The 15,736-nt window shown below is 40.5% G+C and overlaps 1 protein-coding gene across 1 annotated transcript; it reads left to right on the top strand.

Annotated features, from left to right (window-relative positions):
- Positions 1-2,217: 2,217 nt before the first annotated feature.
- ckmt1 (creatine kinase, mitochondrial 1) lies at positions 2,218-14,444 on the top strand. The gene is made up of 9 exons (XM_010735210.3): positions 2,218-2,529; positions 5,576-5,774; positions 6,713-6,808; positions 7,696-7,917; positions 8,424-8,509; positions 10,642-10,765; positions 11,496-11,630; positions 11,951-12,076; positions 13,534-14,444. The coding sequence occupies exons 1-9, from the start codon at positions 2,384-2,386 to the stop codon at positions 13,645-13,647; spliced, it is 1,248 nt and encodes a 415-aa protein (XP_010733512.1). The 5' UTR covers positions 2,218-2,383; the 3' UTR covers positions 13,648-14,444.
- The last annotated feature ends 1,292 nt before the right edge of the window (positions 14,445-15,736 follow it).

Raw genomic sequence — 15,736 nt, 5'->3', positions numbered from 1 at the left:
GTTCTTTGGTGTACTTATGGAGGCTAGCTTCAAAAAAAAAATCAATCATAACACATGGCCAGATTGCACACACACTATCTTTATGTAAATTATTATTTCACAATTCACTTCACAGATATGATTTATAATAGTAAAAGAGGCTAATACTTGCTCTATGGATACATGTGTTTTATCACTCATGTTGCATCAACAACATACAGTTACAGCCGCTGTGCTTCAGTGTTGTAAAACAATAAAACAAGTGCAGCTGAAGTGATTGCATTTTATGGGCACTGTAAATTTACCATCACAGGCTTTTCCTGGTAGTAGTAGTTGTTCAAATACATCCTGCATCTTGCAAACTCAGTCCATGTGCTGCAGAAATGTGACATGAACTTTGATCGGAGTATTGTTTGCTCACTATTTCCTGCTCAATCCTCAGATTACTGAATTATCCTCCAGAAGGAGCTCGGCCTGAATATAAAACTGTATAACCTGTTTTTTTGGTGATGTTTTTTTTCATGTTAAGGGTTTTTTTTTTTTTTAAACAAGAACAAGAACTGACAGAAAATAAGACACATTATAGTAGAGTTGTATGCACCAACAGCATGTGTGGAACATGCTAATAGCTAGAGGTGGAAAGCTGATCTGATGTCTGTGGTGCCAAACAGTTGACAGTTTGAGTTATATGCAGTACAGCTTAATCCTTCTTATTTTTATTATTAAGATTAGTACCATGAAAATATGAGCTCAGTGTCTGCAGACCCACAATCTGAACTAATGTCAATATGAATAAATATCTATACCATTACATGAGATCAGACTTTGAAGGATTCTAATAGATCAAAATCTTTAAAATATTGAATTTCTTTCTGATTTCTTGGAGGTCACAGTTTACCTTCTTGTTTTACCTTTAGTGACACGCAGTTTTCTCATTGGATAAACCTTTACATTTCCATTTTCATAGCTGAGCCCAGAATATCAAACCAGCCGTGACTCGTCGTTATGAGGAAGTTGCAGTTGCAGTTTTAATGGTATAAATGACTCCATTAACCTTGTGATAAGTTTAAATGCTCTCAGCTGAAAGGAGAGAATGAGTGGCTGTACTCTTTGTTTCTGGGCTGTTCAGTGCTTTTGGCCGGTGTGATGTGAAACCTTTGAATGCTGCAGCCCTGTTCTCTGGTGTCCTTCAGTATTCACATCACACACGTCCACACAACTGTCAAGCTGGCAGCGAAAAGAGACGTGACTTCCTGTACGAGCAACTTTCACAATAACCCTAACCCTTTTGTGGGTCTCTGTGTGGCAGTGAGACAAAAGGGAATAACTTCTTGAGATTCTCCTCAGTGCAGAATATTTGCCTTTTGTCCTGCAGAGATTTATAAAGAGGATTTCCAAAATGTGTTCCTCATCTTAACTGAGCTGTGCCTCAGGGAATGAAAGTAGAAAGATTACTGCAGAAGTGCAAGACTGACAGATGATGTTGGTTTGTTTGTCCTTTAAGTTTAGTTTAGTTTAGTTTAGTTTAGTTTAGTTTAGTTGGTATAGTTTAGTTTAGTTTGGTGAAGTTTAGTTTAGTTTGGTGTAGTTTAGTTGGTTTAGTTTAGTTAGTTTAGTTGATTTAGATTAGTTTGGTGTAGTTTAGTTTAGTTTAGTTTGGTGTAGTTTAGTTGATTTAGTTTGGTTGGTTTAGTTTAGTTGTGTTAGTTTAGTTTAGTTGGTGTATTTTAGTTGGTTTAGTTTAGTTGGTTTGGTTAGTTTAGCTGGTTTAGTTTAGTTCAGTTGGTTTAGTTTAGTTTAGTTTAGTTTAATTTCATTCTTTAACTGCTCTAATTTGACATCAGGTTCAAAACAGATTATACACACGTGGACAAAATTGTTGGTACCCTTCGTTTAATGAAAGAAAAACTCACAATGACAATCAGTCACAGAAATAACTTGAATCAGCTGGAATAGGCTCCAGGCCCACCATGACCCTAATAAGGGCAAGCGGTTATTTATTTATTTTTAAGATTATATTATTTATGCCTGCACTATTTATTTGACTTGGTATCTTATTTTATTTTTAATATCTTCATACACATATGTATGTAGGAGCACTGTTGGAGGGAACAGGAGAATTTCATTGCCAACGACAAAACAACCTGACAAAAACAAAGAGGTTAAAGACAGGTGGCCTTGGCACAGCTTGTGCTTTTATTTTGAAAATAGAGCTACACTTCCGCTCTCGCCCCGTGTGTCTGCGTCGGTTTTGACGTCGCTCCGGTTAAACCGTGCTCCCCGCTTCATTCCAGCAGAGGCTCTTCATCACTGACGCTCACCTGTCCCTCCTCCCTCCGTGTGAACGTGGAATAATACGTTTTTAATTTTTCTAAAATTTATAACGCCTTCAGAGGAAACAAACATGGCCAGCAGCTTCTCCAGAATCCTGTCCTCCAAACGAAACGTCGGGCTCCTGTCTCTGGTCGGTGGCTCGGTAACAGTCGGGTTTCTGCTCCACCGGGAACATGTCAGCGCCGGAGTCCCTGTCCGCAGGAGCTACCCCGCCAGGTAACGTTATCCCCGCCGGCCCAGCTCCAAGCAGCCACGTTATATGATTATGTTTGTTAGATAATAAGTGTTGTTGAGTGATAAAGTCTGTCATTGACACTAATTGTGTGTAATTACGTCCTTCACACACAACACTGATGAAAAAGGGCGATGATCGAGGATGATGGACGGTGACCGGCCCCTGTGTCTCATACATGAAACATGTCAGCCAAAGAATAATCTATAATGTGTGAATAAACTGCGGCATGAATGGTGCGTGTATTGCTGGCATTAGATGCTGAATAATATCACTGATAAATGGGATATTCAAACTGCATGCAGCTGCATAGCTGCCTTTGATTTGTATGACAGAGCTGGCACATTTGGAAAGGGTCCAATTATTATGACCTGGGTTTAAAGTTGACATTTGAAGGTTAAAGTTAAGGAGACTCAGATGGAGTGAAGTGGTTAAATGATGAAAAATGTAAAACATAATAACCTATATATATATATATATATTATATATATATATAATAAATATAGATAATATATATAATATTAAATGCATTGTTACGGTCATTGGTGTAAGCTGGGAGCCAAACTGCATAGCTGGTTTTAAAGGTGCAGTGTGTAACAAATGATATTAAGGTTCAGTTCCATTCAGCTCAGACAGAGTCAGGGTGCTGCTGTGCTGCATGTTGGCTCGCTGGAAAGTCTCTGCTGCACTAAATGGAACCAAACCTTAATGAGTATCATTGGTACTTACTTACCTGTGTTTACCTACTATCTCATGGCTGCTGTGAAAAAGGTTTATTAGCTTATTATTGCATAAAAACTCATTTACATTTTTATGTGGAAATGATGTTTGTGGAGACTTCTCCAGATCTCCAGTCCGTCCCATACAGACTAATCCTGAAGACTAAAGACTAAGGGTTGAAATTTTCATGAAATTTGAACTGTGAATTATGTGAAAAGTCTGAAAGATATGGAAAAGTTAAATGCTCATGAGAGTGTCCAAAGGGTCATGAACATTTGAAAGTTTGAATGGAGTTTCTATGAGGATGTATGAATGAGTGGGAAGAGGCATGATACCTGAAATGTCTGTAAGATGTGAAACATTTGAGAGTTTCTAGCTAAACGTGTGAATAAGTAGTCAGGAGTGAGAACATTCATTTTAATGCAGCAAAACTGGCAGAAAAAGTGGCATATTTTGAAGTTTGAATGATGTTTGTACACGTGTACTGTACTGTAATAAGAGCTGTTCGACATTCACTTTAAACGCACTATGTAGTTCTAGACTACATCTCTGTGTGGGGAGCAACTGTTTGAAATGTTTGTTTTATTAGTCATAGACCAAAAGACACAAGAGAAAACCACATACTACACAGACCCGCTGCTACAACTAGTACAACACACCCACTGTGGAAAGCTGTGCAGTAATTTGTACTGATGATTAATGTGTGTGACGGAAAGACAGACAAGCTGAGGTGTGTCGTGTGTACGTGTCCCACAGCACGACGGCATTCTAAAGCATTTATCAGATTAACCTTATCTGCCTTCAGATTGGCATATAAAACCCCACCCAGGGTGTTGCAACAGTCATACACCAGTTACACCAAAAGAGCTGAGAGTCTTTACACAAAAATCACTAATATCGAGATTGTTACAAGCCTGTATGGATAGAGCTGCTTTGTGTTTGTGATTGCATAAATATTCAAATAGTTGCTGGAACTTCCTCTTGACTGCATCGCCACGCATGATAGTTCAGTAAACAGCGATACGCCATCGTTCCTCTCAGACAGACTTGTCCCAGCACCTTAGACAGGGAGCTCATTGCCTTAATTAAATCCCGACATGTAACAGATACCAATGCACGCTGCAGTTTGATCATGTTTGTGCACACTCAGTGTGATGATGATCTGAATGTGACTGATACACTTTGCCAGCATTAAGCTGACATTTTGAGTCTGCAGACACCTGTGTTTTCCTGGCTGTATAAAGGATTGGTACCCTGATCAGGCTGCAGCTTACATTGCATCTCTCTCCTCGTCATTCACAGATAGTGTTAACTATCACCTCAGCTCATTGTTGTCGAAGAAAGAGGATCTTGCTCCTTTGTGTAATAGACCAGGAAATGTAGAAATAAGGCAATAAGCCAGGTTTTACTACAATGATGGAAACAGACCAACAGACCAAGCACATTAGACTTTGATCATTGTCCATCCATGACATGCATCTCTGTGCATACCCATCTCATCATCTGTAATGCTTTGTAAAGTTGGGAACGTGCAGTTATTGTGTCATTTTAAATTGAAATGTCTTAGCTCTCTCTTAATTTTTTGGCAGGAGACAGGAACCCATAAGCTGATTAGTCTGCCTCTGCAGTTTGAGTCTTCGTCATGCCAGACCTTATTTCCCTCCATCCTTGGCCACAAGAATGCATTTTGTCTGGATAAAAGCCAGTCTTTGACAGCAGGTTTCCATACCAGCCTGCCTGACAGCCTAAATAATGCATTTGAAAGTAGAGGTCTATTAGTCATTAGTCTGTTTTTGGTAAATCAGCTTCATTATTTCAAAACTCTGTTCTTCATCAGCATTAAAACAACGGCACCTTTAATCTCCATACTTCCATACTTTTTCAACACCATGTGTTTGACATGATACAATATGATGAAACAACATAATCATAAATATAATTATCACATAGCACTCTGCGGGGCTGTTTTTCAGCTTCCAGCCACCACAATCAGTCACCTTCAATGTAAAGTGTGTTACATAGCACTAAGTTCGTTTTTTAAATTCCAATACAATTGGTAATATCAGTCCCATCGTGTGCCCTATATCATCTATGTTTAAACTAGTCTTTCACAGCAGCTGTCTCGGAGCCAGAAGGTCACAGTTTTAAATTCCAGTTACTTGTAGATGTGCCAGGTAGAAGTGTCCTGAAGTGAGTCACACTCTCTGCACCTGCTCCAAGGGCACAGCTCCACAGCTTACATGGTTATTTTCTTTCTCATTTTTAAAAAGCAGTGCGGCAGTATGTTATCTCTTCTTTGTATTTGTGCAGTGCGGAGTACCCTGACCTGCGCAAACACAACAACTGCATGGCAAGTAACCTGACACCTGCCATCTATGCCAAGCTGTGTGATAAGGCCACTCCCAATGGTTACACACTGGACCAGGCCATCCAGACGGGCGTGGACAACCCTGGGCACCCCTTCATCAAGACTGTTGGCATGGTAGCGGGAGACGAGGAGTCTTACGAGGTCAGACATGATCGCACCTTTTTAAACACACACATGCAAGTCCAAAACTGCAGAAAATAAAAGATCAGTACTGCAAAGTAGAAACTGTCATGAGTTTGCATGTTGCATTCCTTTCCCAACCCAACTTCCTGTTACGACAATTTCAACATTGACGAAAACTCTTTATTCATCAGAAATGATAAATGATTGAGAAACTTTCCATAGTACAACAAAACAACAACAGTCCAACAGCCTCCCTGTCCTGTTTCAGAGGAAGAAGTGTTACAGCACAGGAAAGGGAGTTTTTGGCTAGGACACCTCTTTTGGGATGTCTCAGTGTCTATAGTGAGGCTCTAACTACATTTCCATTTTAATTTGATTTCCTTTAGAGGCCTCCTTACAGTCGTCAGTATATATTTTTTTCCATCGTAATAACTGTGGTGTTTTGGGAGCAATCAGTGGGAGTGTTAACATCATGGACATTACGCCATGGAGGGTTGAGTCATTCCAGAAGATTCCAGGTTGCATCACTGCTGAATGTATCTAAGTGCAAAGACAAGACATTTTAATTAAATAAAAGTTTGTGACCACATCAAGACTTGTTTCTTTTCCTTTGTCGTAGGCTATGATTTGGCTGATATCTAATGATTGTTTATGTAGAATTATAACTGCTGTTTATCACACAGTAGCTCGGATATGTGCAGTGATTCATCCATACAGCTACCCTGCTTTTTACATATGTGGGTTGTTCTTATTGTAGTCATATGGGTGTGGTATTACTGCTGCAACAAATGTGTGTACTGATTTTGTAAAATATCAGACACCCATACTGTTTTCATGGCATACATTGGTGAGGTGAATCCAGGTAGAAGTCTTTATCCATTGTTTAATAGTTAGCACACAAACAAACACTTAAAAGTCTTAAATGTTTATGTTCTTAACTTCTGGGTCTGTCTCAGGTATTTGCAGAACTGCTGGACCCCATCATCAAAGAGAGGCACAATGGCTATGACCCCAATACCATGAAACACCCCACCGACCTGGATTCCAGTAAGGTAATACTCTCACAGGGCTTCTTGACAGAGAGATTGTCTCATTCTGCAGGACAGTGACTGAATACAACCCCATCTCCAAAAAAGTTGTCACTCTGTGTAAAATGTAAATAAACCTAAACCCCCTTTTTTTTTTTTTTAGAATATAACACAAAGTGATATTAGAAGTGTTGAAACTAAGACGTTGATGCCAGCAACAGATTTAAAAAAAAAAGGTTGGACAATGGCAACAAAGACTGGACGGGTTGTGAAATGCTAAAAGGAAACTCTTACAATGAATGAGGTCAACTGACAACAGGTCTGTTAGAGCATCCAGAGAGGCTAAGTGTTTGTGCAGTAAAGATGGGGACGGGTTCAACACTCTGTGAAAGCCTGTGATGGCAAATAGGGCAACAAAGTAAGAACGTGGGCCAGAGCTCTTTTAAGAAGGACTGAGGTGAAGTGGAAAACTGTGCTGTGGTCTGACCATTTGTCTGAATTTGAAATTCTGTTTGGAAATCATGGATGCTGAGTTCTTCAGGCTAAAGAGGAGAGGGACCATCTGGTTTGTTATCAGCGCACAGTTCAGGAGCTATCACCTGTGAGGGTATGGGGGTGATGATGGGTAACCTTCACATTAATGAAGGCTCCATTAATGCTGAACAGTATATACAGGTTTTGGAGCAACATATGTTTTCAAGGATGGCCTTGCTTATTTTAACAAGACGATGCCAAACCACATTTTGCATGTATTATATAGTAAAGAAGCCTGGACACTGGTCCACCTGCAGTTCTGATTTGTCACCTATTGAAAATGTTTGCCGCATTATGAAACATAAAATTCCGTAAAGTTCCAATTAAAAGACATGCTGTTGTATGTAAAAATATTTCCTTGTTTGTCTTTGTTTCAGCTCCAGTCGGGCCACTTTGATGACCGTTATGTGCTGTCATCCAGGGTGAGAACAGGCCGCAGTATCCGGGGGCTGAGCCTGCCCCCAGCTTGCACCCGGGCAGAGCGCAGGGAGGTGGAGAGGGTGGTGGTTGACGCCCTTGCCGGCCTGAAGGACGACCTGGCCGGGAAGTACTACAGTCTCACTCTTATGACAGACCAGGAGCAGCAACAACTCATTGATGTAAGTGAGGCGGGGTTGCTGCAGTACTCAGATGGAGATGGTAGATGGTATTATTCATACATGTTTATCTTTAATTTTATCATCATAATTCATTTTGTCATCATGATTGCTCATACTAAGTTTTATCTTGTTGGTTTATTTTGTCTGTCTCTCCTGGGAAGGGATCGCCCCTCTGTTTTTTTATAATCCAAATCAAGTGTCAAGGATGGAGGCTGGTGTACACTGCAATAGAAATAAAACTGACTTTACTTGAATTGACTAGCAGAGGGGGGAAGAGGAGCAGACAATGTCATCACATGTAATCAGAAATGGATGTGGGCCGTGCCTGCAAAGGCATTTTTCTCCCACCCACAATGAAAAAGATTGACCAGATTATTGAATTCTCAAGTCTCACTCCCTCGTTTCTGTCTCCCCGTGACAATACTGTCCAACCTAAGCTTTCACTGCTTCAGTCTTAGCCATTGTTGATATGAGTATAAAACCGCTGTTCTCTGTATTTACAATAGGACCATTTCCTGTTTGACAAGCCCGTGTCACCCCTGCTGACGTGTGCAGGCATGGCTCGTGACTGGCCAGACGCCCGTGGTATCTGGTAAGTGGAAAAAAAAACATGAACAGAAGTTTCTGGCTGATCAAGAAAACATCTTCATTCAAGTCAGGACAAGACAGAGTAATGGTATTATTGTATGCGCACGCCATGAACAGTTCATGTATAGAAAATTAATATCTTGTAAATCTTGTGTAGACAGCCTCCCCATTGTATCTATTGGTAGCCCAGTATTATGCAAGAGGCCTGGCTGTGATGGGTGTGATACATGAATACGTTTGTCAAAATGAGTTTGAGATTTTAAATTCTGTAACTTTGGACATCGAGTTATGATCTTGAGGTCAGATTGTTAGCTCTGATTTTTTTCTGTGCAACTTTTCCAAGTATTTTGCAAAGGACCGTGAAGTTGCACATACATTTTCTTCAGTGAAGGTCAAATAACAGATTGCTTAAAACAGGCAGGGGCATTTTTTGCCTCCATAAAGACTGACCATTTCGGGTCGTCAGTTTTTAAGGAGTCAAAAGATAAAAGCAGAAAGACGAATTAGTATTTTTATTGGATTTAATCATCAGGTGGAAGACTTTATCTATCTCTCTTTCATTTCATATATTTTGCCAGTTTTCATCTGGTTTTTGGGATGTCTTCAGTTTTCTCTTTGGAGGAAGATCCTGGCTTATTGACATTAAACACTGCATACATCTATCTCCCCTCTGTCTTTAAAGATTAGCCTAGTTTACTTAGGCCAATCTTTTAAGACTGTTAGATATGAAAACTAAACAATTTTCTGTGAAGAATTTGTGCCTTAATCTTTCACTTTTAAGGCTTTTATGAACTCCCATTCATTTCTAACCTGGCACAGTTTGCACCAGTAATGTCATCTCCCCTCAGCTGAGCTGTGGTGGAGGTGTATTAGCAATGCGGACAATGCTCCCTCAGCACTGAGTTTCAGTATGTACCCAGGAATAGCCCAATGCAACGCGTCAGCCAGCCAAAATCAATCACCAGCCTCCCTCTTTTCTCCCTCTGCCAGCCGTATCAGCCTGCCTCTCCTTAATAATTCACCTTCACGTCATCTCTCTCTCATCTCTCCTTTCAGGTCCGTTGGAAGCTTTGCTTTTCTCTCTGGCTCATTCTCTCCCTCCCATACGTTCTGCTCTACTTTTTCTAATTCTTGCTTGTCACCGCCCACACCATCCTTTTAATACTCCTTTTTTTGGTTCATTCATCCTTCTCTGTCATTCTATCCTTCTTTCTAACTTCTCTGTCTCTCTCCCTTCCTCTCCCCAACTACCTCTGTAACCTATCCATTACCTTACTGAATCTCTAGCAAAGTTAAGAAGGTCAGCATGGATGGTGGCTTGGTGAGATATCTGAGCAACGTCTGCGATGGCCTCATCAGTTGGAACTGAACATGCAACAAATTATGAATTCATTGATTTGGCTCCAAATCGCCAGCTAGCTCTGAATCCTATCTGCCACAGTTTGTCTTCACCCTCAGGGTGTTGCTTTGGCTTTGTCAGTTGTTGTATTTTTTGTCATGATGAGTCTGATAGTTTATATTATATTTCTTGAGTACTGAAGGTTTTCCATCAGCTACTCCTTCATGAACAGGAACCGATGCTCCAAAGTGTTATGTCACTTCACCTGCATGTAAGCGCATGAGATCTCCATCCAGCACAGTGCCTTCAAATCAGGAACAGCAGTGCATTTTATTGAAAAATTGGATTTAATGACTTTCAGTCCAAGACCACTTTGAGAAACACAAGAGTCAATGACCTGCTGCAAAAACAAGCATTATCCTCAGTGACTGATGCTTCATGGCCTCTTCTCTTCTCAATGGCTCCTTTAATAGAGAAAACACATCACCAATCTCTACTTACATTATTAAATTATCCTACTCCCGCCCTCTAATAGGCTTCTAAAATATCACTTCTGTATTGATTAGTCTGGAAAAAAGATTCAAGCATTGATTTATGTATGAGTACTGTTTATTTATGATGAGAACCAGTAAATGTATTAACGTTGCCAATAAGGTTAAAAAGGGATCGCTGTGTTACTGCGTCTGAATAAATGAGCCCTTCCTGGGTGCTGCACTGTGTGCGTCCACTGCTCCTTGGGACGCTCTGACCCACGGGGATCAATACTGTATAACTCGATATAACTTGTCTTTGTGCAGGCACAACAATGAGAAGACTTTCCTGATTTGGATCAATGAGGAGGATCACACCAGGGTCATCTCCATGGAGAAGGGAGGGAACATGAAGAGAGTCTTCGATAGGTTTTGCAGAGGCCTCAAGGAGGTAAGGCTATGTTTATACATGCATGTGGATTGTTTATGATGTTGACATGAGAGCGAGACTATTTCTAGGACTGAGGAAATAGAGGCTCAACTTTTTAATTGGCCAAAGATTCTTCACTCTGATTTGGACGTTTCCGAAGCATCTCAGGATGTCACACATAAACAAGAATCGCCACCAACCAACTTGATGTGCACAGAAGTGGTTTTGCAGTTGTGATTTAACCAGCTCACTGGATCATAGTGGACCATTGTGCACTTGGGCACATCATCTTCATCAGCAGCTGTAACAGACAGCTGTTCAGACAAAGAGGGCATTAACAGTGTAGAAATATGTAGTCTATGCTTGCAGAAGCGAAAAACTGCTCATCCTAGACTTTGCCCTGCCATGAAAATAAAGCCTGTATGCAGACGCACGAAGACACACTGTCCAAACATGGCCGTGCAAACATAAATTATTTATCCAGGCAGTCCAAATTCCTCATTAGAGAGTGAGCAAAGGACAAGCAATGCAACACCTGCTTATGTGTTTATGTCAGCCCCCTCCCACCAGACTTCATTAACAGTCATACAAATTAACTCTGCATTCTTTGCCTGTCAGCTCTGAAATATCCTAAATCAACACATACGAACAACGTGTTATGTAAACTGTGTTCGCTACATACACATCCATCAAACATACCAAGGTTTTGTGAATGAAACACGCACTGTGTTGCGATCTCTCTTCCTCTAAGGTGGAGCGTCTGATCCAGGAGAGAGGCTGGGAGTTTATGTGGAATGAGAGGCTTGGTTACGTCCTCACCTGCCCCTCCAACTTGGGCACTGGGCTCAGGGCCGGGGTCCACGTCAAGCTGCCTCTGTTGAGCAAGGTAGCACAACAGTTAGAAAATAATTGATACTTGTGCCTCAGTAGATAGTGGGGGATTTTTCTTTCTTACTATATTTGAATCTTGAATCTTGAATCTTGAATTTGTGTCACAATGATAGAACAAAAACATGGTACGATACAAAATCAATGGACAATCCACACAGAAAAGCTCTGTTTTTATTCTAGCTAAAACATATTCAGTTAATAACATGTTGGTGATAAAAGTTCAAAATGTCAGAAAGATACCTTGAAGAAAAAAAATCTCTTTGCACATTAAAGTGCTTTGAAACTGTAGAATAACTTCTTTCCCCTGACCCCAAGGATGCCCGCTTCAGCAAGATCCTGAGCAATCTGCGTCTGCAGAAGCGAGGGACAGGCGGCGTGGACACCGCAGCTGTAGGAGGTGTGTTCGACATCTCCAACCTGGACCGCCTGGGACATTCTGAGGTAGGGAAACCTGTGTAGAACTGCAAAGAGTGAAGACAAAGTGTGTGAGTAATGTTTTTTTTAATTAACAGAGCAAAAAATTGCTCAACTGGAGTTGTTTGTTCAGACTTGTCACTGACAGGGTGTGCATCAGTATGTATCAGACAGCAACTACACCACAGTCAGCTGAATGTTTTAAGTCAATAAGTTGGATTTTTGTTTTTTAGCCCAAATAGCAACGTGGTCAAAACAGTCAGGTTTGTTGTTGCTGTTGTTTCAGACAAAGTAGATCTAAATTGCGCTTGTGAGGAGTGGAGAAGAGAGTGTTCTTGTGCTTTTGTGTTTTGTGTTTTTGCGATTTGTTGTCAGCAGTTTCAGAGTGTAACACTACTGTGGTAAATATGGACTGCTGTACTTGTGTATTCGTTCTGATTACTACTTTTTATTTACTACTACTAACAAGGTCAACAACACAAGACATAGCAGCAGCTAATATTACTGACTGTCCAGCTGCAGTCAGCCTAGCTCGGCGTCTGTGTTTTATTTCACCAAGCGCTCACCAACCACTAAAAGTCAGTCCCACATTTCCACTTGTCCAGCGGCTTCTTGCTCACTCACTCTCTCCTTTTCTCTTCTTAGCTTCCTCCGTCAACGTCCCCTTAGGGTTTTTTTTTGCCTCCGTCCTCTTGCCCAGCTCCGGTTCTGCATTCCCTCACACCCCAGGACTAAAAACCTCCCTCCCAGTGGTCCAAAACGCCTGTGGACCAAACACTAACACTCCCTCGGTGCTCTGAACCTGGCTAACAAACTGATAATATAATATTATCTAACAGCAGCTACAGTTGGCAGCAGTTTACTTCACTGTCCATCAGGAAACTCTGTAAATCACAGAGAGTTGAGGTGGAGCAGCCGGAGGACATCAGAGAGAAAAGCAGAAAACTTTTTCTCCATAAAATATGATCCAGTTTCACCAAAATCAGAGAAATAGTTGGTGGTGTGTGACTTGATACCATGAAGTGTTATGTTCTTCCTGTGAGTGATCGTACCCTGAGCATAAAATTCCAGGGCATAGAGTGAGAATGACACCATTCACCTGATTATTATGAAGTCAGTGTAGCATCAACATGATGTTAAATCTGTTATTTAATGGTAGAAAAGTTCCATAATAGGTATTTAAGGACATATGTTTTTTTAAATTTGAGATAAAGTATGCAAAAGATATCCTGCGTGGTGCCTTCCATGTTCAAACTGTGCAACTACATGTATATTACATTTATATCATACCCAGCTCAGTTTTGAGTGCTGGCTGCCTGTGTTTATATTGAGCTGTGTCTGTAACATCCATACTCTGCATCATTGTGCACAGTAAAGGTCAAACATCCAGGTGGAGCAACATTAAGCAGAAGAGTTTTATGTTCATCTGATTATTTTTCTCATGAAGTAATGGATACAATAAATGTGATGTGTCCCTCCCTCAGGTCCAGCTGGTACAGACCGTGGTCGATGGCGTCAACTACCTGATTGAGTGCGAGAAGAGACTGGAGAAAGGCCAGGACATCAAGGTGCCCGCACCCATCAAGTCTTTCAAGTAGACACTGATCCCTAACCTCACCCCACAAACCCCTGGGCACACACACATGCGCCGACACCCCACTCTGTGCCCATAGATATTATAAATATTATAAATATCTATGTCATTGCCTCATCACTACTACTAATCTAATCACCCCTCCCTGCCTCCCACTATACCTCTATAATATAATCTACATATATTAGATGCAGCTATCTGGCAAAATAAACCTGAATCCCAGAATATTGCATCTGTGTATTTCAGATGTTTGAAGGGTTTTTATCTTTAAACTGAAATTCAAACTTAGCACTAAAGTCACAGCAAAGATTAATGAAGGACTACAAACTGCAGGCTGTTGTAATGGCACAAAGATGGCCGCCAGTTTGCCTGTGGCTGCATGGCCAAACACTATCTATGGCTCTGCTCCCAAAGCACTTCTCAGTCCACCAAACCTAGCTTTACCCTGCCTCTGCCCTTTCCTGCCGCATGCCCTTTGCTCACCCCGTCTCTTCCCATCACTCTTGTGTGTTGTTTGGTCATTCCTAATATCTGGTGCTTGTAAAGTCCATCCATTTGTGCGATACTCTCCATCGTGGATTGTGTATACACAATTTCTTTTCACCATTTTGAGTGGATTTGAATGTAGATTTACAGAATTAGAGACTTGTGTTCTCCAGGATTTATTTGAAATGTAATGTAAGAGCACACACTGGCTGTGCTGGGTTCGTACTGTAAGCCACTAAAGCAATATCATTCCAGCTCGTCACTGAATGTCACACTGTAATGTCTTTTATTAAAGAGATCGTATATTCAACAGTACCTGCTCTCTCTCTGTCTGTCTCTCATTTTGTTGATGGAGCTTCTTTTTTACATGAATTGACTTAATTCTTTGGTTTCCAAGAAGATTTTGCAAGAACACAAAGCCCAAGCTTTATGTAACCATGGTAACCAAGGCAAGGAGGGTGATTGCGATCAGCGTGGTCGCATAGTGTCATGTGACAGTGTTTAGTCAGAGGCACAACAAAACTGTATTATGCTTGAAAAGCCAGTATTCAGGGTTCTTGTTTTCACACAGAGCCAAGACCTTTAAACCTGGAAGGTGTCAGATTTTCTTGACTTCATTAAAAACTTATTTTACTACAAAGGCAGACTTGTACAGACCTCAAGAATGAGGCTGGTTATTCTTCTTGGCAATTCAAATTCCAATGGAAAGACCAAAACGACGATGAATGTTAAATACCACCAAGTATTGATGCCACGGTGTCTGATTTTGATATCTTATTAAAAACACATGAATGAGGCACACTGGTGCACATGCTTATTACTAAACAAAATCTCTTGCTTCAAATAGCCATAGATTTGTGCTCAGCTTGAGGGAACTGTTAGAGTTGTGAGTTGATGGACAGAAAATTTGCAAATATTTTGTTACCTGTTTCAACCAAAGCTGCTTTTCTTTGTCACATATAACAGCAAATAGCCATCTTATGGTTTTAGAGTTTTACTCAGACAAAGTATGCAAATTAAAAAAAATAAATTGTCTAACATTTTATAGACAAAAAAAATAACTTAAATCTGCAGTTTAATCAGTAACGAAGATAAATGTTAGTTGCGTCCCTAGTCATTATTTAGCTTTTAGCAAAAATTTAAGTCTGTATTTGGGTAAATATATTAATTTATTTAGTTATTATTAACTTATATTAGTATTATATAAGCACTGTTTAGGATGTTTTGACAATAACACAAACACAAACAGCCAAACTTATGCTGCAAGACATCGACTGAGCCAGTACACAACCACTGCAAAAAGGAAATATATATGCACGACATAGTTTATATGATAAATCATTTGTATGCTGCCTCATATGCATTTGAAAATGAATTTTAACCTTAACGTGTTGGTTTTTTATTGTAAAGTGAGTGTGAAGGTGGCAGTGTTGTCTCAGCAGTGCAGGAAGTATGTAAACAAGTGCTTTGTCCCATTGTGAATAAATAGACTTTTATTGTCTCCAGTGATGAAACAGGCAACAATTTTTCCAGTGTTTTGGTCTGGACACTAACAGGACAACAAGGCGTTCAGTGTTCTGATGAGACGCAGCTGAGATGTCAAGTGT

Source organism: Larimichthys crocea, chromosome XIV (assembly GCF_000972845.2).
Source record: "Larimichthys crocea isolate SSNF chromosome XIV, L_crocea_2.0, whole genome shotgun sequence".
NCBI lineage: Eukaryota > Metazoa > Chordata > Actinopteri > Sciaenidae > Larimichthys > Larimichthys crocea.
This window is presented reverse-complemented; position numbering and strand designations above follow the sequence as displayed.